At 40.7% G+C, this 22,361-nt stretch overlaps 3 protein-coding genes across 5 annotated transcripts; all 3 read left to right on the top strand.

Moving 5' to 3' along the window:
- Window positions 1-1,062: 1,062 nt before the first annotated feature.
- On the top strand, window positions 1,063-6,341 carry LOC115357143 (dynein regulatory complex subunit 4-like). Its single transcript, XM_030048529.1, has 10 exons — window positions 1,063-1,092; window positions 2,615-2,812; window positions 3,041-3,247; window positions 4,373-4,427; window positions 4,527-4,732; window positions 4,846-5,013; window positions 5,246-5,332; window positions 5,552-5,761; window positions 5,961-6,026; window positions 6,164-6,341. Exons 1-10 carry the CDS (start codon window positions 1,078-1,080, stop codon window positions 6,311-6,313), a joined length of 1,362 nt encoding a protein of 453 aa, XP_029904389.1. The 5' UTR covers window positions 1,063-1,077; the 3' UTR covers window positions 6,314-6,341.
- Window positions 6,342-8,006: 1,665 nt separating this feature from the next.
- LOC115357142 (dynein regulatory complex subunit 4-like) lies at window positions 8,007-12,731 on the top strand. Its single transcript, XM_030048528.1, has 11 exons — window positions 8,007-8,140; window positions 8,442-8,537; window positions 9,307-9,504; window positions 9,712-9,918; window positions 10,078-10,132; window positions 10,219-10,424; window positions 10,530-10,697; window positions 10,932-11,018; window positions 11,197-11,406; window positions 11,520-11,585; window positions 11,735-12,731. The coding sequence occupies exons 1-11, from the start codon at window positions 8,138-8,140 to the stop codon at window positions 11,882-11,884; spliced, it is 1,446 nt and encodes a 481-aa protein (XP_029904388.1). The 5' UTR covers window positions 8,007-8,137; the 3' UTR covers window positions 11,885-12,731.
- A 375-nt stretch (window positions 12,732-13,106) lies between these two features.
- mthfsd (methenyltetrahydrofolate synthetase domain containing) lies at window positions 13,107-20,337 on the top strand. Of its 3 annotated transcripts, XM_030048361.1 has the most exons (9): window positions 13,107-13,301; window positions 13,454-13,557; window positions 14,271-14,384; window positions 14,448-14,561; window positions 14,815-14,928; window positions 15,209-15,299; window positions 16,257-16,369; window positions 16,882-17,007; window positions 18,831-20,337. In XM_030048361.1, exons 1-9 carry the CDS (start codon window positions 13,271-13,273, stop codon window positions 19,620-19,622), a joined length of 1,599 nt encoding a protein of 532 aa, XP_029904221.1. In that variant the 5' UTR covers window positions 13,107-13,270; the 3' UTR covers window positions 19,623-20,337. The 3 variants fall into 3 exon arrangements, with proteins under 3 accessions (XP_029904221.1, XP_029904220.1, XP_029904219.1); XM_030048360.1 differs by lacking the exon at window positions 14,448-14,561; XM_030048359.1 differs by lacking the exon at window positions 14,271-14,384 and having other exon boundaries at window positions 13,109-13,301.
- Window positions 20,338-22,361: the final 2,024 nt, after the last annotated feature.

Raw genomic sequence — 22,361 nt, 5'->3', positions numbered from 1 at the left:
AGAAGGGTGGAGGGAGGTGAGGGAAAGGGAGGAGGGGTGGGGGCGTAAGCTGGCAACCTGCCTGGGCTGAGAGAGAATGGGGTATCAGGGAAGGTTATGGGCCACTGGTGGGGGAGGAGGAGGTGTGTGTGGCGATAGTACTGGGGCATGTGTGAGGCCTGCTCGTATGTGTTGCTGGCATGTTGTTCAGATTACTAATGGTTCATTGAACCTCAGCTGTAAGAAAATACACCTAACAGTTCCTGGAAGCTGGACTATCTGATGATGAAAGGACATGTGGCACAATCAAACCTTCAGGTGACACAAGTGCTGCATTCAAGGACTTCTAGTGCACAATTTTGGCGGCGAATAACAATCATGGGGGAACTCTTAATGGAAAATGTTCCCTTCGATATTTCATCACAGAATCTTAAGTCCATGCTTGTGGGGGGAAAAAAGGAATTGATCAGGAATTGATGCGTCTCGTCGCTGAGGCCTGACTGCGGGTAGAGCTCGCCATCTAGAGGAGGATGTAAATAAACCCCAGGCGCCTTCAGGTAATCACGTGGTCGCGTTGCCATGACAACAGACACTGTTTGCTGAACCAGTTGATTGCTCCCTCTCTGTCCAGGAGCTATCAACACATTTACTGCTGCTGTTTCTGTGTGTGCGTATGTATTTGTATGTGTGTCTCTCTCTGTGTGTGTGTGTGTGTGTGTGTGTGTGTGATAACTGACCACCATGGTGAGTAAGCGTTTTGTTTTCAATCTAGTGTATCGCTACAATGTGGATAAATAATAGTGGGTCAGTTCGCTCAGCTATTACGATGCTAATTAACTAGCCCGCGATAAGTTGAGAAGTTATCGCGATATATCTAATTGGAAAGACGTTAGCTGTGTAAGGAGATACTGAGTACGGGAACTAACACTAACTAGCTAACTATCAGTTGCAATTCTACAGTATTTACGCCAGTTAAGAATGAGATGGGCCTATTATTAGCCCCCTGTAAATGTCTTTTCTCCGCAGCCACCCAAAAAGGACAAGAAATCTGCTAAAGAAAAGGCGCCTGCCGTGATAGATGGCTTGTCCACTGAGGAGATGTCCAAGGAGCAGGTAGGACCTCAACGAGAGCCAATTCAGTGGTCTGTCCACTGAGCAAACAGTACCACTAGGGGCGCTGTAGCACAATGTCAGAATGCCATAATCCTTCACGTTATTATCGATTATGCCTATATTCTTATTCTTAAATATGAACTACGTGGTCCGTATGGTCCTAGTTGTTCAGTGTCCTAATTTCCCCAAGTTTACCAATAACCTTACACTTACTTTGCAACTCCAGTGACTAGTCTGTGAATCAGTCTTACAAATACCACATGAAATCAACGTGACTTCACTGCCAAGCATGGGTGTTGTTGATCAGGACCACCAAGACCACTCCACAGTCCACTCACTAACCGTCAGCTTCAGTACCTCTAGTGGTAAGCAGTGGTCTATGTTAGGATGACATGCACCGGGGTGTCTTGCTTTTACCTCGTGAGGTCCGGGCGCCCAGAGGGACCATGTGAGGGACCACTGAACAACTGGTCAGGACCACAGGGACCACAAGGATCACGCAACGGACACTGAACATCTAGGACCCTATGCTGACATTCGTTCGTGGCAATGGATATGTGTTATTCCAATATACCAGAGAAACAAATGCCAGGGTATGGCATTTCCACTGGTCATGTTGACTTTGACTAAAAGTATTCATCAGTGACACCTTTTCCAGGACAAAAACGAGACAAAAACTAAACAAAAATGAACCTTTGTTTACAAAAACTATGATGAAATATAGTGAAATCCTTGTCAACAAGTAGGCCTAAAAAAAAAGAAGATGAAAATACCAGAAACAGACAAATGAAAACACAGCTCCTGAACTTGGTTTGGAGGGGAACAGATATATGGGCAAACAAAAGCTAGATACAAAATACACAAAGTTATAATGTAAGAATGTAGACCAATCTATGTACAGTTGGCTCCATAAGTATTTGGACAGCGACAAAATATCTATAATTTTTCCCTCGTACACCACCAAAGTTGATTTGAAATGGAGTAGTCAAGATGTGATTGAAGTGCAGACTTTCAGCTTTAATTTAAGGGGTTAAACAAAAATATGGCATTAACCTTTTAGGAATTACAGACAATTTTATACATTGTCACACCATTTTCAGAGGCTCAAAAGTACTTGGTGTGGCCTTTTCCTTTGTTATTCCATGACAAATTAAGAAACTAAAAGGTCTTGAGTTCATTCCAAGTGTTTGCAATTGCATTTGATAACTGTTTGTAGAACCCTGAACATGCAATCCAAAGAGGTCTATGCAGGTGAAGGAGGCTATCATTAGGCCCAAAACGCAAAAAAATCTATCAAACAGACAGACTGACAACTGAATCTAGGAATCTAGGCCAAAATAACAACCCAAACCAACCTATGTTTTAATTAGGTCTTCTATCTAATCCTTAAAAAACACAAGAAAGAAACAAAAAGACATTGGCTAGACCTAACTCTCTGAGCAGTCTAATTAACAACTACCCGAAAATAGCTGTTTTCCAGCTCATATATGTCTGTGAAATGAAGTTCTTTAATTCTTTGTAGCTGGAGGAGCACATTGTACGCCTCCGAGAGGAGCTGGACAGAGAGCGGGAGGAGAGAAACTACTTTCAGCTGGAGAGGGACAAGATCCACACCTTCTGGGAGATCACAAAGAGACAGCTCGAGGAGAGCAAGTCTGAGCTGAGGAACAGAGACAGGGAGATAGAGGAAGCTGGGGAGCGCCACCAAGAAGAGATCAAGGTAAGGCTGACTCATGAACACAATATGCCACTTGCACATTCACCCATTAAACACTACTGATGTGCATGGGCAGTTCATGAATTTGCGTTTTTTGCTTGCCAGCTACTGAAGAAGAATTCAGCATTCAGATGCATCTCATTTTAAGCGGTTTAAAAAGAATTAGCCCATGCAAGGCTTTGACTGGTGTATGAAATTCATGTTGCTTACTCTGTCATTATGTCCCATCAGGTGTACAAACAGAAGATGAAGCATCTCCTGTATGAACACCAGAACAACATCTCTGAGCTGAAAGCAGAGGGCGTCATCTCCACCAAGCTGTTGCAGAGTGAGCATGCAGGATCAGAGAATGAGCTTCGTACAGGAATGCAAGCTCTCAAAGTGGATGCAAAGAAGCAGGAGCTCTCCAATGAAACCGCTATCAAAGAGCTCAAACTGGTGAGTCCACAGTAAGTCTGGATTATTTAACATTTGTTATTCTGGTGTCAGTAGGTGGGACTTGCTCTCTCTCGACTTTGGGAACAGAATTGGGACAGTTAAAATGAACATTCTCCCCAGATTGTTATACCTATTTACAGCACTTCCAGTAAAGGTGCCTCTTAAACAGTTTAGGAGATGGGATAGAGTCCTGTCTGGATTAATTTGGAATAATAAAAGACATTGAGTGAGATACTTAACATTACAGCTGCCAGGGGACAGAGGGGACATGTCTTTGCGTTGTTTTAAGCATTAGTATGCATTGGCCCAGCTGCGGCCCCTTGTGTGTTGGTGTAGTTCATCTTATGAGGCTAAGTGGAAAGACACTGAACTATATTTAGCCTAATGGACATACACATACAGTCAGCATTGGGCCATTGGTACAGACAATGGGCCAAACAATGTATCACCTACTTTGGCCAAATAATAACAAATGGAAATCTTAATAATTTGAGGTTATACGTCAGGAGGATTTCCATCGGTACCTACAGATTTGCCACTTTTTATTGACGCATACGATTAAAAAAATCCCAAAGGCATTATAGACAACGTAAACCAGGGATTCACTTAATTGAACAAAAATTCAACCAATTACATAAAACAGTGTTGGGAAAAGGAAGCTAATATGGTAATGGAGTGCCAGAGGTAGTGTGGCTTCAAGCATGGAAAACCCAGTCTACTTCATCTAAGTCCTCTTTTTGGATAGACTTTTGTTGAAAAAAATATACGTTTATTGATTCAAAATCAAAAATTAAGTTGGTCGCAGCATTCTTGCCAGAGTGCGGATCGGTCTCAGCAGACCATGCACATTTTTTTTTTTTTTTTTGGGTTCTGTCCATGTGTCAGACCTTTTCAGAAAGGAGTGGGCCACTCAGTCTCAGAGATTCTTGACTAGATCTGATTTTTCTCTTACCTTCTTATACCTTGGAAACAAACCTAAAAGCCTCAGTAAAAAGTGACACCTATCTCCTGAGGATTTTATGGCTGCAAGTAAAAAACAATTACATAATGCTGACCCCATCTAATTTCTACATTTCAGCATCGTTGCCACAAACATCTTTTGATTCTTAATCTCTGTCTCAACAGAAACATGAGGAAGAATTAACTAAAATAACAGACTCTTTCGAGAGCCAAGTCAGAGGTAAATAAACTAATGGCCACTTTGAGTTGCGCTGAAAATTTGTGTTTTCAAAAACTCTAATTGGGAATGCTAACTTTTTATTTGTTGCTATTTGAGTAGAAATTAAAGCCATTTATACGAGGGAGATGGACTGTCTGCGAGAAAAACAGGAAAAACTGAAGAAAACTGAAATCAGTGACATTGAGAATCGAATGAACAGCCAAATCACCACGCTCATAAAGAAGCACAACAAAGCTTTCAGTGACATGGAGGCATACTTCAGCAACTCCACACAGGAGAGTGAGAGCACCTATAAAACACTGAAGGTAAGAGATATTACAGACACCCCACAACCCCTGCCACACTGAAGCTAAAGAAACTCCAGGTTTATTCCATATGTGTGTTGTTTCAAATGGCATGATCTGCTGGCATTTCTCAGAAACAACTTGAAGAAATGAAAATGAAACAGAAGCAACTGGAGAGGGACATGTCAAAAGTGATGCATGAGAACAAACGTCTGATAGAACCTCTGCAGAAAGCTCAGAGGGAGGTGCCTGAGCTTCAGAAACAACTTGTCAACTTCGAGAAAGACAAGGACTTGTTGGCGGTATGTTTTCCAGTCTTTTTTTAAAGCTTTGAGATTTTAGATTGTATGAGAACAGACAAGATTACTTATATCATAATCATAGTTTTGCTTGGCGTGATGTCATCGCACATATATGCAGCATGCAGAATGAAGAAAACGTAATATATTACCCTGAAATGTTAAAGCTTAAAGTTTTGTTGTTGTCACACGTTGTTGCTTCCTGTGCTTAAACTGGTGACATTGTCTCTGGCAGACCTCGAAAACACATTTGAAATTTAAAGAAAAGGAGATGGAAGATCTGAAATGGGAGCATGAGGTGCTACAGCAGATGTTTAGCAAGGTAAAATTCTGGGAATAATTTCCACAATGTTATGTCAGATGAATTTCAGCTTGATGCACCTGTACCATTATTGTGAGGTGTGTGTGTGTGTGTGTGTGTGTGTGTGTGTGTGTGTGTGTGTGTGTGTGTGTGTGTTGTTTGTGTGTTTTCATGCAAATGTTTTTGTATTTGTGTATTTGTGTGCATGCATATGTGGGAATGCATGGATATGTTGCACAGATTCAGCTGGAAAGAGATGAGCTACACAAGAAGTTCACCCAGGCAGTTCTGAAGGTGCAGCAAAAAAGTGGTTTTAAAAGCTTGCTGCTAGAAAGGAAGCTGGGAGCTCTGACAGACACCCTGGAAAAGAAGGAGGCTCAGCTCTACGCAGTGCTCTCTGCCTCAAACATGGATCAAACTGCCCTCGCTGGAGTCACAGACAAACTTGAGGTACTGTATTATCTCCCCTTGTGTTTGCTGTGGACGACACACTTGTCCAGAGCTACATTTTTGCTTTGCTCTTGATCACTTACATTCTTTGACATATTTGACATATGACCAGCAAACTGTTTAGCTCTTTTGCCATTTTTGTGTCACTGTTCAAATGTCATGATACAAAAACACACAAAAAACACATTTTTGTTTGTAGGAAGTTTTGGACTCCAAGAATATTTCCATTCAGGACTTGCAGCATGAATTAGCTCGAGTTTGCAAGGTTAGCCATTCATTTACTTCCTTAAAATATTTTCATACATTCACTTAACTTGAACTGTAGATAACTATGCTATAACTATTAGTTTTTCTGTAGCTACTGAGTACTGATGTTAATTGGATCCAATATGTGATGGGCAGGCCCATGATGACCTGCTGCAGACCTACGAGGTGAAGCTAAGGGCTTTTGGCATCCCTGTGGAAGAGCTGGGGTTCAAGCCGTTGCAGAGTAGTCTGGCTGGTCGAACTCTAGGACCAGGTCCTGCTGGTCTCCTCTCTGCAACCAAATGATAAGCAACTTGTGTTTCCTTGGAGTGAGGCCTCCTGAGCCCTGTAATTTTTTCCCTCTGATTTGTGGTTTATTTATCTTATGAGTGCACCTTGACAGGATGACTTTTCTATCCCTCCTTCATTCTCTTTTGATAGAAATACTGAGTATCATAAGATCAGTAGCAGAAAGGGGTTAACTTGAAATATACGGCTGTTCACCACTCACTGTGATAAAGTGAAATAAATAAGGAATGAAATAAATTAAGTAGTTAAAATTGAGATGTTCTGTGTCATTTTGTATAAAATAAATACACATAAAATTTGCAACCTCTTTATTTTCTGGGGGCAAAGTAAGGGTCATGTAATTCCCTTGCTCATTATATCACTGAGACATTTACCAAACATTTTAATAAGCTTAACACAACTGTAATTCAAGTTACAGGCCAACTTTGCAAGTCACTAAACCTACCTGTCCTCACTTTAGCTGAGCCTGCTCTAGATTTTTAATATTAATAGGCTAACACAAAGTTTTACTAACTCTCACCTGTTGCTGTCAGCTGCAGCCTCAAATGAGTTTTGCAAGTCAGGGTTGCTGGTGTGAAGTGGTGTCAGAGTGGCTACAGCTGTCTCTTCAGTAGCACAACTGAAGCAATGGTCTCTAAACATACAGATAGATACACACAATCAGACACACACAGTGATTACTAGTCAGTGAAAGTTCAACAGAGCAGTAGGGAAATGTTGCGCTTACCGTATTACAATCATCTGTGACAGCATGGACAGGAGCTGCCTGGAAAATGAAGCAAGAGGGAAACAGATATAGGAGGGTAGTTCTGAAAATCCTTTGAGATCAGCCTCTTCCTCATAACAGGAAGGAAAGTAACTGTTCACATGTATTTCCTCTAAGAGTAACACTGAGTCTTGCTTCAACGGGGTGATAACAGGTGTTAAGAAGAGTGTTTCACATAGTAATGCAATGAATCAGATGAATCCTCAGCTCAGGCACAGAGTTTACCAGACAATTCCACCTTAAAATTCAGTGAATGGTACCGTGATGATGAACAACTTCAGCCAGTCCCCTGCTGCCTCCAGAGATCAGATGGAAGCAGAGAGAGGGTGTGGAATGAATTGGTAATCATTGTCTCCATGGTTGAGGGAAAGGAGGGTGAGGAAAAGCTGTAGATCAGCTTTAAAGTGTGACCAGCAATCTAATAAGCTTTACTGCAATTTTTGTGTCGATGTTACAGCTTAATAAGACTAATAATTATTACAAGTAACAAGTGTTTATTATCATCATCATTATTATTTTTTAATCCTGTGTCACTCAGTGAGCAATGGTGAATATGAAAGGGTAGATACAGTCTGTCATTTGGTTTTCAGGACAAAGGTATGTCAAACAAACTTGAGAACCTCAGATAAACTGTATGTCCAGATTTATGCATACAGTAGAAAAATAGAGCATAGCCATGACCTCTGGGTGTGAGACTGATGTGAACAGAAACACATAACATGCAGTGATGTAGCTCGTTAGAATAATTAACGCTCAAATGAAGAGCAAGTCCACCTGTTGACATCAAATGAGACTGACCACCTCCTGAAAACAGCCCCCTACTGGAGTGGGAACTGAAGCTGGCTTCTTTTGAGTTGATACTGCTGGTAGAGATCGCCCTCTGGTGGATAGAAATGAAACCACAGCGGCTCCAGATAGACACGTGACTGTGTTGCTGTGACAACAAGTATTGTTTGAGGTACCACTTTGCTAACTATTCTGCTAGCTTCTCTCTCTCTCTAAGAGCTATCAGAGCTTTTACTGAAGATAGTTCTTGGTGTCCGTGACAATTGACTATGGTGAGTAAAGCTTTAATATATATGAATATATATATTTTTATAACTCAGTGTTTCACGGCAGTGTGGAGAAGTGGTAGCACGCCAGTTAGTAAGTTAAGTGACAGTTAGCTTGCAGCTAACGCTAGCCAGATGCTAGTTAGCTAACTGCTAACGTTAGGTTGGTACAGGAGGGTTTGTGAGTTTGAGTTTGAGGTTTTGCTGAATTATCTATATAGGCCTCCTGTAGGGTAACGTCTCCTAATGTGGAAACTGGCGTTAGCTAATGAAAAGTGTGTGTGTCGTCTATTATCGTTCATTTCAGCCACCAAAAAACAAGGGCACAAGTAAAAAGTCTGCAAAGGGAAAGACTCCCGTGGTGATAGATGGCGTTTCCACTGACGAGATGTCCAAGGAGCAGGTAAGAGCTCTGAACTGTCTGTTTTAAAACAGAGTTAAAGTAATAGCTGACATGCTTATATTAAGTAATATGACTTGCCTTTTCTTATTATACCATGTCAAATTTACGCAAATGTCTCATTTACTTTTTAAATATGTTGTGATTTAGGATGAGAATAATGTGCTTCATGATGGCTTGCTGTTAAATATAGTTTAATTAAAAGGTTACTTACTGAATGAATTTGCTGTTACAGACCATTCAAAATAATGGGACCTGACAGTACCAATGTCAGTACAATGCTACTGACAATACCACCTCCTCTAATTCAAAGATACAAACCTGCTGAATGGAGGCACTCCAGAAGATCTGACAGCTCATATGCTGAAAACTTGCCTGACTGAAGGATTTTTAGTAATTGTTTATTAGGGGGTGTCTGTCAAGAACATGTATGATGCATTGACAGGAGTCTCTTCAAAACTGTCCGCTGAAAAAAATGGTTTATTGACAATGCACTGAGCTTAACTTTATCCACTCAAACAAAATCTAATTTTATCAATAAGACATTTGATTGCCCTTATAATGACTTCTCAAATTTATGACATAAAAAAACAAAATATGCTAAAGATGCCTCATTGTCTTAGGGGTGGAGTGATGTTTGGAGGGATTATGTTTGATCCTTAGAAATGAAGGTAGCTGATTGGTTCAGAGGGTACAGTCTAATTTAACAGCTACCCGAAAATAGCTATTTTTCCAGCTCATATGTCTACACAGTGAAATGAATTCTTTGTAGTTGGAGGAGCACATTACCCGCCTCCGAGAGGAGCTGGACAGAGAGAGGGAGGAGAGAAACTACTTTCAGCTGGAGAGGGACAAGATTCACATCTTCTGGGAGATCACTAAGAGACAGTTCGAGGAGAACAAGTCTGAGCTGAGGAACAGAGACAGGGAGATAGAGGAGGCTGAGGAACGCCACCAAGTAGAGATCAAGGTAAGGTTGAGTCATGAACACACCCATTAAACGCTACTGATGTGCAGGGGCAGCTCATGAATCTGAGGTTTTGCTTGCCAGCTACCAAAATAGACTTCAGCATTCAGATGCATCTTACGTTAGGCGGTTCAAAAAGAATTAGTCCATGCACAGCATTGACTGGTGTATGAAATTCATATTGCTCATTCTGTCATTATGTCCCATCAGGTGTACAAACAGAAGATGAAGCATCTCCTGTGTGAACACCAGAACACCATCTCTGAGCTGAAAGCAGAGGGCGTCATCTCCACCAAGCTGTTGGAGAGTGAGCATGCAGGATTACAGAGTGAGCTTCGGAAAGGAATGCAAGCTCTCAAAGTGGACACAAAGGATCAGGAGCTCTCGAATGAAAATGCTATCAAAGAGCTCAATTTGGTGAGTCCACAGTAAGTCTGGATCATATATGCACTTGTCAGTCTGGTGTCAGTACTTTTTCACAGAAGTGCTGATGCCTGTCCACTTCATCTTATTTCTACATTTCAGCATCATTGCCACAAACATCTTAGATTTGATTCTTAATCTCTTTCTCAACAGAAACATGATGAAGAATTAATTAAAGTAACAGACTCTTTTAAGAACCAAGTCAGAGGTAAATAAACTAATATCCACTTTGAGTTGTGTTGGAAAACTGTGCTCTCAAAAACTCTAACTTTGTATTTGTTATAATTTGAGTAGAAATTGAAGCCAGATATGCAAAGAAGATGGAGTGTCTGCGAGAACAGCAGGAAAACCGAAGGAAAACTGAAATCAGTGAGATTGAGGATCGCATGAACAGCCACATCACCACTCTCATAAAGAACCATGAAAAAAATGTCAATGATATCAGGGAATACCACAATGACCTTAAACAAAAAGATTTGGCTGTCAATAAATTATTAATGGTAAGATTACAAATACCTGGCGGGCGCCAAAGAAAAACTATGTTTGTCACAGTTGAGTATTCTTTCACTTGGATTATTTTACAAATAAGTAATTTGCAATTTTAGGAACAAATCACAGACATGAAGACAAAACAGCAGCAACTGGAGAGCGACATGTCAAAAGTGATGCTTGAGAACAAAAGTCTGGCAGAACCTCTGCAGAAAGCTCAGAGGGAGGTGGCTGAGCTTCAGAAACAACTCACCAGCTATGAGAGGGACAAGGCCTTGTTGGCGGTATGTTTACTACTGAATAATGTTTTGTTTTAAAGCTTTGGACACTCACACTACAAAAAAGACATGTAACATTACATATTATAAATGTAGTAACCAGCATGCAGAAGTAAGAAATCATAATTTCAGTCAAATGTTACTTTGAAAAGTTCAAATCATCTTGGGTAGTTCATTTTTTAAGCTAGAGTTTTGTTGTATTTTGCACATTTTGCTGACTCTGGTGAGTGTCTCCGTCAGAGTGTCAAAGCACGTTTGAAAGTTGGAGAAAAGGACATGAAAGATCTGAAATGGGAGCATGAGGTGCTACAGCAGACATTCAACAAGGTAAAATTCTTAGGATGAAATGCAGTGTCATGCTGGACAAATTTCAGCTTTACTCACTGGTACCATTACTGACAGCCAAATGTTTTATGTTTCTGTGTGTTATTTGTTTTTCATTTGTTTTATTTATTTTTTCATCTGTTTGTGTTTGTGCATGTGGGCATATGGATATGTTGCACAGGTTCAGCTGGAAAGAGATGAGCTATACAGGAAATTTACTCAAGCCATTCAAGAGGTGCAAGAAAGAAGTGGTTTTAAGAATGTGCTCTTGGAAAGGAAGCTGGGAGCTCTGACAGACACCCTGGAAAAGAAGGAGGCTCAGCTCTACGCAGTGCTCTCTGCCTCAAACATGGATCAAACTGCCCTCGCTGGGGTCACAGGCAAACTTGAGGTACCATACTGTATACCCCCCCATGATTCATTCCTTGAAATGTTTTTGCAGTGTATGTTATGCGGGTTTCTGTAATATCATGATAAAAGAACAAAGTCTGTTATTGCCTGTAGGAAGTTTTGGACTCCAAGAATGTTTCCATCAAGGACCTGCAGTATGAAATTGCTCGAGTTTGCAAGGTTAGCTGCTATTTTACTGGCAGAAAATATTTTCATACTATCACTTAATGGAAGTGTAACTTACTGAGCTGTGCAGTTTTGTTTTACTTTTTTGTAACTGATATGAATTCTGCCATGAGATTTACTCTAATCAACTATGTGACTGGCAGGCCCATAATGACCTGCTGCGCACCTACGAGGCGAAGTTAAGGGCTTTTGGCATCCCTGTGGAGGAGCTGGACTTCAAGCCGTTGCAGAGTAGTCTGGCTGGGGGAACTCTGGGACAAGGTCCTGCTGGTCTCGTCTCTGCCCCCAAATGATAAGCAACTAAGACTGAGGACTCTCTCTAGTTTATTTTCCTTAGATGCCTTTGTTTTGGACTGAGGTATTTTTATCTGTTCAATTTGACGGTGACTTTTTTTGTTTTCTGTTCTCTTTTGACTGAAATGCAGAGCATCAGATAAGTGGTAAATAGATTTGTATGAGATTGATGTTTACCTCTCACTGTGACAAATGAAAGTGATTTAAAATTGATATTTATTGTAGATTTTTATATCAAATAGACAAGATCTTAAAATATGATACGACGACACTCTGCAGATCAGTACTGGGCTGAAGAGCCTATGACACTTCAGGGCCTGCAGGTGGTGCTCCAGTCTTATTCTACTGAGTTAACGTCCTAAACTGTACACTCTATTGCTGCAGTGAATTACAAGGGAAAGAGGAAAATTTATTTTCTTGTGTGTATGTGCCTTGACGACCTTGTTAATCTGAAAACTGTAATAAACACTTTGTAAACAAAGTCAACATTGGGGTAATGGTGTTAGAACAGGGGTGTGTTATGTGTTATGTTTTCATACCCTGTGTTCTCGGTCTTCTACTTCAATGTCACTTGTCTGAGTGAAACCTTAAGACAAAGAACAAATCTATTTTTATTTTTTAGTTTGTTTATTCGCAGGATATCTCTACACGTCATGAGTTCTGTTCACAGAACGTGGAAGTATCGTCCATGATAGTTGCAAAAATCATGTCATATTTTAAAATGCAATCATGAAAAAAAGAAAAAAATCAGAGGCTCTCTTATTTATACTAATATTGCTCATGTAAAGCAGCCATTTTGATTTGATCTGGTTGATCTTCTGAAAATAAAGCACTCATGTGGGTCTACTCTGTGTACACAGAACAAGTATGTCCTGTCCCACCACACTTGAAAAAAAAAAAAAAAATAGTATATTTAAAACATAATACAAGTAAGTAGTGGAATTAATTCAAAGGTAAAGAAAATCAGAGGCAAATTTATACAGAAATGTAATTTTGTCATATTTTATCAATTAATTAATGCCAAGAATTATTTTCTGCTATTTTAAGTACATGTATGGCTTATTTATTTATTTATTTATTTAGCCAACTTCAGTCCTCTATAAAGCACAGGTTTGGTGTGAGTGAGACATCATGGACGTTACATATGGACTGGACGAGCTGGAAAACCCTCTGTATTTGTGACGGTTTGTATAACGGTAAGCGTTTCAGAGTTAAGACTGGCCCTCTTAGGCCACCGTCCACATGCCAAACAAACTCCACTGGCAGACAGCTGTTGCCACGATCGTGTTACAGAGCTCACGTGCACGTTGGGCTGTCACTCGGAAAGATTATTTGAAGGCTACTTTCGAGTACTGATAAATAAAATAAATAGTATCGGCCATAAGATGACGGAGCCTGTTATAAACATACACCCCGGTAAGTATTAACGAGTCCCGAATGAATACAACTGCATGCCAGTGTCGAACAGCTGATAACGAGGTCACTACTGTGCCACTGTTTTGTTTTGTTTTGTTTTTTTTGTTTTTCTTGTTTATTTTGCTATCAAACCGGTTCCGTTGTCTCTTCAGGGGCCACAAAATGGGACATCCGTCAGAAAATTTGGGACTACATCGAGGAGAAGAATCTTGCCAACTTCCCGAGGCCTGTTCACAACAGGATACCAAATTTTAAGGTAGGGTAAAGTCTTGTTACTAAGGCCTAACTCGGTACGAAGCCGTTCAGAACTCAATGGGACATTAACGGTTTGTCGGTTAACGGTTTCGTCCAGAATACACTGTCAACGACTCAATACACGATAGCGACTTAGCCTGACACTGTAGCTGAGGCTAATGCGTCATAAACGTGTGTACAGGCTTGAGTTTAAACTGAAGAAGAGACACCCAGTGTGTTTTCAGACAGGGTTGAGAAAGAAAATTACATCTTCTAATACCACAAGAACAACTTTCTGTGGAGGTAAATAGACCACCAGGACGGTATAGAGCCAAGCAGGATTAGCAAGTTTGCTGGATAGCTTTAAGTGTTAGACAATATCTAGACAGATGAATTTGTCTCTGCTGTTAGTTATCATCAACATGGATCACTGACCTGTGCTTACATTTGAGTTTTGTGTCAGAGATTCACTACCAGCAGGATAAAGTATAGTCTTTTGAGCTGTTATCTGGCTAACTGGCAAATCCTGTTGTGTGAAATAGCTTCGTGAATAAGGAAAAACACATCTGTTGTAACAACAATAAGGCATAATGCTGGAGTCTATGATCAACCTGCCTGATTACCTGTTTATGCCTCCCAAACAACAATTATGTGGATTTCCATAAATATCTGATTGAATAATTGCTCTATCTCTGTGCATGTATGCATCTATTTCACTGTGTGGTCACTGGCTAGGGTGCGGCCCAAGCATGTGACAGGCTCACAGTCCTGCAGGAGTTCAAGTCCAGCCAGACCATCAAAATAAACCCAGACAGGCCCCAGGAGCAGGCTCGCTTTGTCACTCTGGAAGTAAGTTGCCACTGGGAAACATTTTCTTACCCCTTGTGCCCCCTCCCTGTTCTCTTCAACCAGGGTGCTTTCACAGCCTGCGCCAAGGTATCTGAGCTCCCAGTGTTCACCCAGACAGATGAGGTGAAGGTGGATCCTGATAAGCCTCTGGAGGGTGTCCGTCTGGCAGTGCTACAGGTAGCACTGCATTGGGGGAAAAGGGAGCAGGGACTGGAAATGAGAGCCCAGCTGGGCCCATTTCTCCTTTTTTTTTTTTTTTTTTTTTTTTTATAAACATAGCAACATTTCAGATGCATCAGTGCAATTTACATAATATATTATGTTTTCATTATCTCCTGTTGACCTTCTATATTTCAATCTAATGTGTATCTCCAGCCACTATAATCAACAGTGAATGCCTGAGAGCTAATTTTTGGCATCCTCCTCCCAGGCAAGAAAAACCTTATTGGTCCCTACCCCTCGTCTTCAGTCTGGTCTCTTCAACAAGATCACCCCGCCTCAGGGAGCCAGCAAAGAACAACTGCGTGTGTGCTCTACCTCTCAGGTTAGAAGTTAACAGTTTAAACCTCCATACGCATTGTCCCATTTTTTCAAACGGTTTCTTCGTAGTCTTTGAAATCCTCTATTACTTGCAGATCCCACTGGAATGTTTTTGGTTCGCCTGTTTTTCAACATAACAAATGTTTTAGACATGGTGTTTGTTAACTTATATATTTAGCTGTATTTCCAACTCATGTGCTGATCTGAATTACCTGTTGGTTCTCTCCTCATATTTGTCCTTTGTTTTTCATTCTGTCCTGTCTTTCTTGACTGCTTTTTTTCAGGGTGTGAAGGAATTCAGTGTGCCTGTTGGCCTGGATGCCAAGGTGAAGGTGGACCTGGTGGTAGTTGGCTCTGTGGCGGTGTCGGAGAAAGGTGAGAGCTATTTGATGGAAGCGCCATGAAGGCTTATTTCACCAGCTCTGTTCCACTAAACACAGGCATCCTTACAATATAGATATTTTTGCTGATCAATTGGCTCTGTGATCAAAGCCTCACAATCTGTTATTATGCAAAACTGGTTTTGCTTAACTGTTCCTTTGAAGATTAGAAACAATGCAATACAGTGTTCACTAGGAAGTTGCTCTAGCATGATATTTATTTGTTTACTAATGTATTACACTCTGGAGAGTGGCACGAAAATGGGAGAGGAAGAGCTTAATGCCACATGACAAAGATCTTGAGCCATATTAAAACATTATGTTGTGAACTGCAAGTTCAGGGCAGCTCTAGCCCACTGAGCCACCAAGACACCCTGTAAGGGAGACTGAAGAAGAACAGAAATGGAAATGTGCATTAATGGACACATGTACCTAATCAGATCCATTTTGCTCCTTGTGGCTCCATGTGGTTCTGCATTTTGCCCTCTACACAACCACCTTCCCCACCACTCGCATCCCATTTTGATTATTATCGTCAAAATGTCTAAGATAACTGATGCAATGTCAGGATAAAAAAAGATTTATTTACTATAATTCGTATAATTCCAGATGAATGTAATGGTACAAAAACACATGATTTTCATAAAAGCATTTGCCCACCCCTCTTTCATACTTGGTTACATACAGTATTCTGTATCCATATCCCCCTCACTCTACACTAAGTTAGTCTTCTGGATGGAAAACATCATCACAGTCTCTACATATAAGCTATGTAATCACACTGAATAATAATTTTAATTTTTTTTACAACAGAATTTCTCAGATTTTACATGATAATAATATATGCTGAATGTAATGTAAAGTAGATGCAGGTTAATTTTAATATAGTCTTGTAGGCTGTGGCTTTTAATCTGCTCATCCCATGTCTCTATATGGCTTTTGTCTCATGCAGGCTATCGGATAGGAAAAGGAGAGGGTTACGCTGACATGGAGTATGGCATGATGGTCGCCATGGGAGCTGTGAATGAGTCAACTGTGGTGGTTACTGTTGTCCATGACTGCCAGGTTAGTCTGTGTGCTTATTGTAGAGTCATGAACATGCTGTGTTGTCTTAGTGCAGAAAGTACAGCAAGCATACCAGATAGTGCAAGATTACATTATGAAATTTGGCTGGCTAATTGTTTAGCAGTTTGCATCATTTACCAGTCAGCTTAAACTCACAGGAAACTGTTTTCAGTCACACAGTTACTAGTGAAAGTGTTGGCGACATTAGCCTGACTCGCAGGCACTCTGAATGTTCAGAAATATGGCCAGCAAAGCTGTTTTTGCAAGCAGAATCCTTCAAATATATACATACATTTTCTTTACACTATACTCTTTCATTGATTTTCTCTCTTAATCTGATATAAAACATCCTAATTGAAGCTATGTCCACTTAAACTTAGAATGTCAGAATATCAGATGCCAAAACATTAAAAAAAATATTGCTGGGCCAATGATTTTGTGGTTCACTATGTCAACAGTGATGAAACTGAATAATTATGCCAGAAATGGAAATGTTGAATTTATACCTACAGGTTGTGGACATTCCAGAGGAGCTGATAGAAAGCCATGACTTGACTGTTGACTATATCCTCACACCCACAAAAGTTGTTAAAACGGAGTGCAAACGCCCCAAGCCACAGGGTATCATCTGGACTAAGGTAAACTGAAAGAACTTTGCCTTTTTTTTTTTTTTTTTTAGTTCTTTCTTTCTGGTGAGTTCATAAAAGCTCAGACGTCAGTTCAAGTTTCATGTTTATTTGAATGTAAAGTGGTTTTGAAAGAGTGTTGAGGTAAGGGGGAAAAAATGAAGTGCAAAATCAATACAACCATATTCTAATTACATCAATCTGCAATTCAAACCTCAGGGACGTTGTGGTGATACTTTCTGTTTTGATCCCCAAACAAGTCATTCATCTGAGTCATTTTAGGGGGGTCTGTTTCAGATTGAGGGAATAAACATCTCTCTTATACAGTGTAAATTCAAATAATATGCATTTTTCTTGTGTCACATCAATTTGTACAACTATTCAAAGATTATTGGTGAACAGTGGATCTAGAGGAGTCGTCTTGCATTCATAAAGTGTGACCCCCCCCACCTCCCCAAAATAAATAAATAGATGTCTGTCTGTATGGGCAAACTTTGTCTCATCACCTACAATTGCCCCCCATCACCTGCGATGTCTATACAAGTGTGATGGTACTTTCTAGGTACGCAGGAGTTTGCATTATTTGAAAATTGTAGTACAGCAGTGAATGTAGTCACTGGCTCATCCGATCTCAAGGCCATCTAGCATCTTGTGTGTACAACATCACTGACGCACAGATACATACAAGTACTCTGCCAGCATTGACTAACAAAGAGAGCACCAGCCAAGCACTCACTAACATCTAACGCCTGTCCTTTGTGATACTGCCCTCTAATGGACATGTTGTGAAAACACCTCATACCAGACGACTCCAACATAGTCACCCTGTTTCCTTCAAGTGAATCCCAGTGCATTTCATTTTTTTGTGTGTGGCTGTATTGCTCTACTCTACTAATTGATTTTCATTGTACCATATGACTAATATAACTTCTCCAACATGTAAAAGTGTTGCACTTAATGCATTTTTTTTTTTGACATTCTGCTCATTTTGTTTTATTTTGTAAGCATCTATCCTTTTAATCAAATTTACCCATAGAGTGATTTTTCCGTACAATTCACTTGACCCATAAAAGTTAGTTTGTGATATATTTAAAATTAAATTATTTGGAATAATTGAAGAACAACTGGAAAAATATAATATCTTGCACTTTTGAAAACTGCATCCACGCTGACTTTGTGTTTATTACATTTTAAAGTTTAGCACCTTAGGTCTCCGTTTTAAAACTTGAGTCTGGGTCACCCAACTGTCATTGATTCACTTACAGTTATATTAAATATTCAGTCTTTACCACCTGATAATTTTTCCTTCATCAGAGGTAATATATGTTTTGGCCTTTTCTTAACATCTAGAGAGTTTCTTCATAACCTCTGGGTCCCTTAAGACACGCATGTAAGTAAACAGGACCCAGTGACCTTACAGGCGGGAAGGCCATGTCTGATCATCAAAGGCTTCTCTGCCGGGCAAGCTTGGCTCTGCAGGGGTAGTGGAAAGACGGGTCAAACAGGCCAGTGTAAAAACAATAGCCCTGTATATCCTTTACAGCACTGATCATCATCAAAGCCCACCAAGACACTCATAAGACCCAAGAATTCAGGAGAGCATTTTTTTAACCACTTGTGAAGCGAAATACCCCTCCACTACAAAAATAGTTGTATAATTACTCTGGCATGGTCTGTGAGCAGGATAGAATAACACCAATTAATTTGTCAGCTGTTGTAATGCCACTCATTTAACTCATCCACAGGTATGCTGCATGGGTCAGAGCAGAGCTATCTGTATGCTATCTGTGACCCTCGTTCAGCCTTACTGAGCCTTTTCAGTTTTGTGTCTTCAGCTGGACACAAGCAAGCTAGAGAAGATTCCCATACTGAAGAAGCTGCTTGCTCTGGAGGAGCAGTCAGGCAAGGATGTGACACTGGGCACAGCGCCTGCTGCAGGGGAGCCTGGTTTCCCAGCTGATTATAAACCCAAAAGACAGACCAGAAGGAGGCCAAGACGTAGCACGCAGCAGGATGCTGAAGGAGAATCCAGAGAGGACGCAAAACAAGAGAACAGAGTGGAGTTGGGACAGAAACCTAGATCGCGGCCAGCAAGAGTGAGGAAAGAAAGCAAAGGAGAAGTCAGGGAAGATGGAAAGGTAGAAGGCAGGGGAGGGCGTGGGGGTGAGAGCAAAGAGTTGGAGAAGGACATGACAGGAAAAAGTGGAGGGAGGAGGAGAGAGAAGGCCCCTGAGGACAGGGAAAGTGAAACCGTATCTCAGCGCAGGCTCCCCCCAAGTGTAACCACAGTTTACCTGGGCGGCATCCCTCCTGGGCTGCGCGTTAGCGAGCTGAAGACTGCCCTCCGAGAGAGGGAGGCAGTGCCACTGAGGCTGACCTGGCAGGGAGCTCAACACAGGGCCTTCCTGGACTACACCGACCCTGAGGCGGCAGACCAGGCCCTGGAGGCTCTGCAAGGTCTGTCTCTGAATGGCCACAATCTGCAGGCCGTGCTGGCCAAGAGCCAGAGGGGGGGCAGGAGGTCTGGACTGCCCAACCGGAGACCCAAACCAGCAACAGCTCCGAAAACTAAACCAGCACCATCAGAGTGTAGTGATGATACACATGATGAAAAGACTAAGCAGTAATATCAATCAAAAGGCACACAGCCAAAGATATACTAAATTAATCACTTGTGGTGCCATCTTAAATGCCTTAAGCAGAGTTTAGTTTGTTTGTAATATCTCTGAATTTAATACAGTAGAACCTGCATTTTATCAGCCTCAGACATCGGAAAGAACTGTGTATCCTCATGGGGAAAAACAAATAAAATATGACTAATAAAATATGCAACAGCAGTACTTGAAACATTTGAATAAAATGAGAATTTCATTGCTGCATAATGACATCTCAATATTTTACTTTTAGTATGTTGCACATGCCATTTTGAAATACATATGCAGTGATTTTTTGCTTTGATTTATTTACACACACCTCCTGCTCTGTCTTTACAGGGGTGTTTCCTTCATAGCTTTGAGAAGTTCTGAAACAAAGAGTTATATTTTGTATCTTCTCCCAAGTATCTTTGGCTATCAGTTCTCTGAGCATCTTGCAGTGTGAACATATTAAAGAAATCAAGCTAAGATCTACTCATGATATGTAGGCTCTTAGTCAAACTTCCCTTTCTGAGTTCATAGAATTGAGATGTCATAGGCAGGTCTGTCTGTCTGAGTATTAAAGTGGAGCAATAGGAATTTAGGTTTCATAGCATCACAGATTCCTTTACTTACAATTCAATTATGACAGAGTTATTGTCAGGTTTTTCACAATATTTTGTGTAATAAAGTATTTGTGGAGTTCAAACACTTTTGTCATTTTCTTTATAAAAATCACCTACTCATGGCTTTCTAGCTAGCTTAGTCACTTGGAATATGATACCAATCTCGGTCTGTCAGTCAGTAGCATGCCTTGATGAGCTGTGCTCCAGTCATAATGCATTTCCTCAACTAATGCATTTGGCTGGTTCAGGTTTAGTGTGTATCTGATTTTTTTTTTTTTTTTTTTTTTTTTTTAAACAAAGTGGGCAGTCTACCCTCAAGCTTTTAATTATGTTTTTGGAGAAGTACCGTGAAGAGAAACAGGAAGATGGGAGGGGAGAGATGTGACAGCATAGCAAGTGACAGGACTTAATTTACTTTGCAGACATGCACATTTATAAACTATGCACCACAACACTTGTTCCTATAGTTTGTCTCAAGATCCTAATCCCTTGTATTCTACTGTCCAAATAGTCAACCTGATCTTAGGAGGCAGATGACACATCAGTACACCAGCTTTTGTGTTGGGGTGGGCTTATCTCCAGAAACATATTGGGGAGCACTGTCTGTTTTTGAAGAAACTGGTTGCCATAACTACTCATCTGGTGTGATTTTGAATTAATGGAGAAATGATTTACATTTTTCTTTCCCTATTGAGAGCCCTCTTTTTTGAGTGTCAGCAGGCCTAATGTTCCCTTTTACAGTTAGTATGTGAAATAGTGCCACTTCATTCCTAGACAGCACAGGATGTTATGACAAATTGAGGTAACAGAAATACCAACACATACCAGGACATTATATCGCTTTAAAAATGTTTGTGATATAACACCACATTACCTGTTAAATGATCACTATAATTCTGGGCTGCTTTACCAGAGAAGTGCCCTGTTTTTCAGTGAGGTCTGTGCTGTGCTAAGGGATGAGCACATTGCATGTCTGTCCCCACAGAGCAGGCCTCGGGCTTTTTATGGAGCTGTCATCCAGGCCTGGCTAGGGAACAGCTGTGGAGCCCCATCTCAGCCCCTCAGCCGCGCCAAAGTACTGAACCCTGGCTAATGTCATCGGTTTGCTAATGCATAGTCCCACTGCTGTTGAGCCTACTGGCCCTGTGCACCGTGGCATGCTCATACAAGGGAATTTCACCGGGGTTCAGTTAGTGGTCATGTAGCCAGATAACAAAGTTACACAAGTAATATCAGTTGCAGGATGTTACGGCTTAATGCACAGATCTACATTTGCACTTTACCAGCATGAGTTATAGAACAAAATGATTGAGGAGGATTCTTGAATTACATTGGAGATACTTTACCTGTCTTACAAAGGGAGCACATCAGAGGGGAACCATGTTGGTGCCTACAAAATACATTAGTGTCTACCATGTTTTCCTTGACTGGGAGCATGTGTTATTGTTTTCAAGCCACTCGGCCTCTTTGAAAGACAAGGATTTCAAAGGGGTCATTCCTTGATCTTATTTGTGACAAAAGTAAAAGTGATAGTTTGCATAAGCTTAATATGTTGCTTGATACAGGTAAAAACTAGCAATTATGATTTTTGCAACTGGAGTAATTAAATGAAGCCTAAGGGAGCAGGTGAGCAACCTTATGTAGGCTTATTGGCATATTTGCGTGTTTGCATTTATGTATATTTGTAGCTAGATCTGCCATGTATTTTCGTGGTATGATCAGACCTTCAAGACTATTCTCATTTTTAATCATTTTGGTGAATTTTTGGATTAGGTGGTGATTCCAGTGATGCATCCGCAAGTGTTTTATAGTTCTGGTCAACATTTCTTCAGTAATTACAAATTCAAATGTCTCTGGAAGAGAAAAACAAAGCCTATAGACATGTCACTTTTGCATGTTTTATTCAGAAGCCACTGGCCTTTTTGTAATCTTCTTATGCTCTTGCTCTGTGGGGGTTTCATGCTGTTAAAGCCACTCCACTGTGTAGGTATTCAAACTTTGAGGTGACTGGTTGTTCACCCCAGAGCCATTTACTTTTTACCCTGATACGCATAGGTGATATTATTTGAAGATGAATATAGGCCAGCATCAGCTTTTCAGTTTGTTT

Source organism: Myripristis murdjan, chromosome 3, assembly GCF_902150065.1.
Source record: "Myripristis murdjan chromosome 3, fMyrMur1.1, whole genome shotgun sequence".
NCBI classification, from domain to species: domain Eukaryota; kingdom Metazoa; phylum Chordata; class Actinopteri; order Holocentriformes; family Holocentridae; genus Myripristis; species Myripristis murdjan.
The sequence above is the reverse complement of the archived record's forward strand: the minus strand, read 5'-3'. Positions and strand labels throughout refer to the sequence as shown.

Coding starts and splice junctions, on each gene's coding strand:
- mthfsd (XM_030048361.1), top strand. CDS start 13,271: ATGACGGAGCCTGTTATAAACATACACCCCG. Junction 14,385..14,447: donor CTCGCTTTGTCACTCTGGAA/GTAAGTTGCCAC, acceptor CTCTTCAACCAG/GGTGCTTTCACAGCCTGCGC. Junction 14,929..15,208: donor GTGTGTGCTCTACCTCTCAG/GTTAGAAGTTAA, acceptor GCTTTTTTTCAG/GGTGTGAAGGAATTCAGTGT.
- LOC115357142 (XM_030048528.1), top strand. Junction 9,919..10,077: donor CTATCAAAGAGCTCAATTTG/GTGAGTCCACAG, acceptor CTTTCTCAACAG/AAACATGATGAAGAATTAAT. Junction 10,698..10,931: donor GGGACAAGGCCTTGTTGGCG/GTATGTTTACTA, acceptor TGTCTCCGTCAG/AGTGTCAAAGCACGTTTGAA.
- LOC115357143 (XM_030048529.1), top strand. Junction 5,333..5,551: donor TACAGCAGATGTTTAGCAAG/GTAAAATTCTGG, acceptor TATGTTGCACAG/ATTCAGCTGGAAAGAGATGA. Junction 6,027..6,163: donor AATTAGCTCGAGTTTGCAAG/GTTAGCCATTCA, acceptor TGTGATGGGCAG/GCCCATGATGACCTGCTGCA.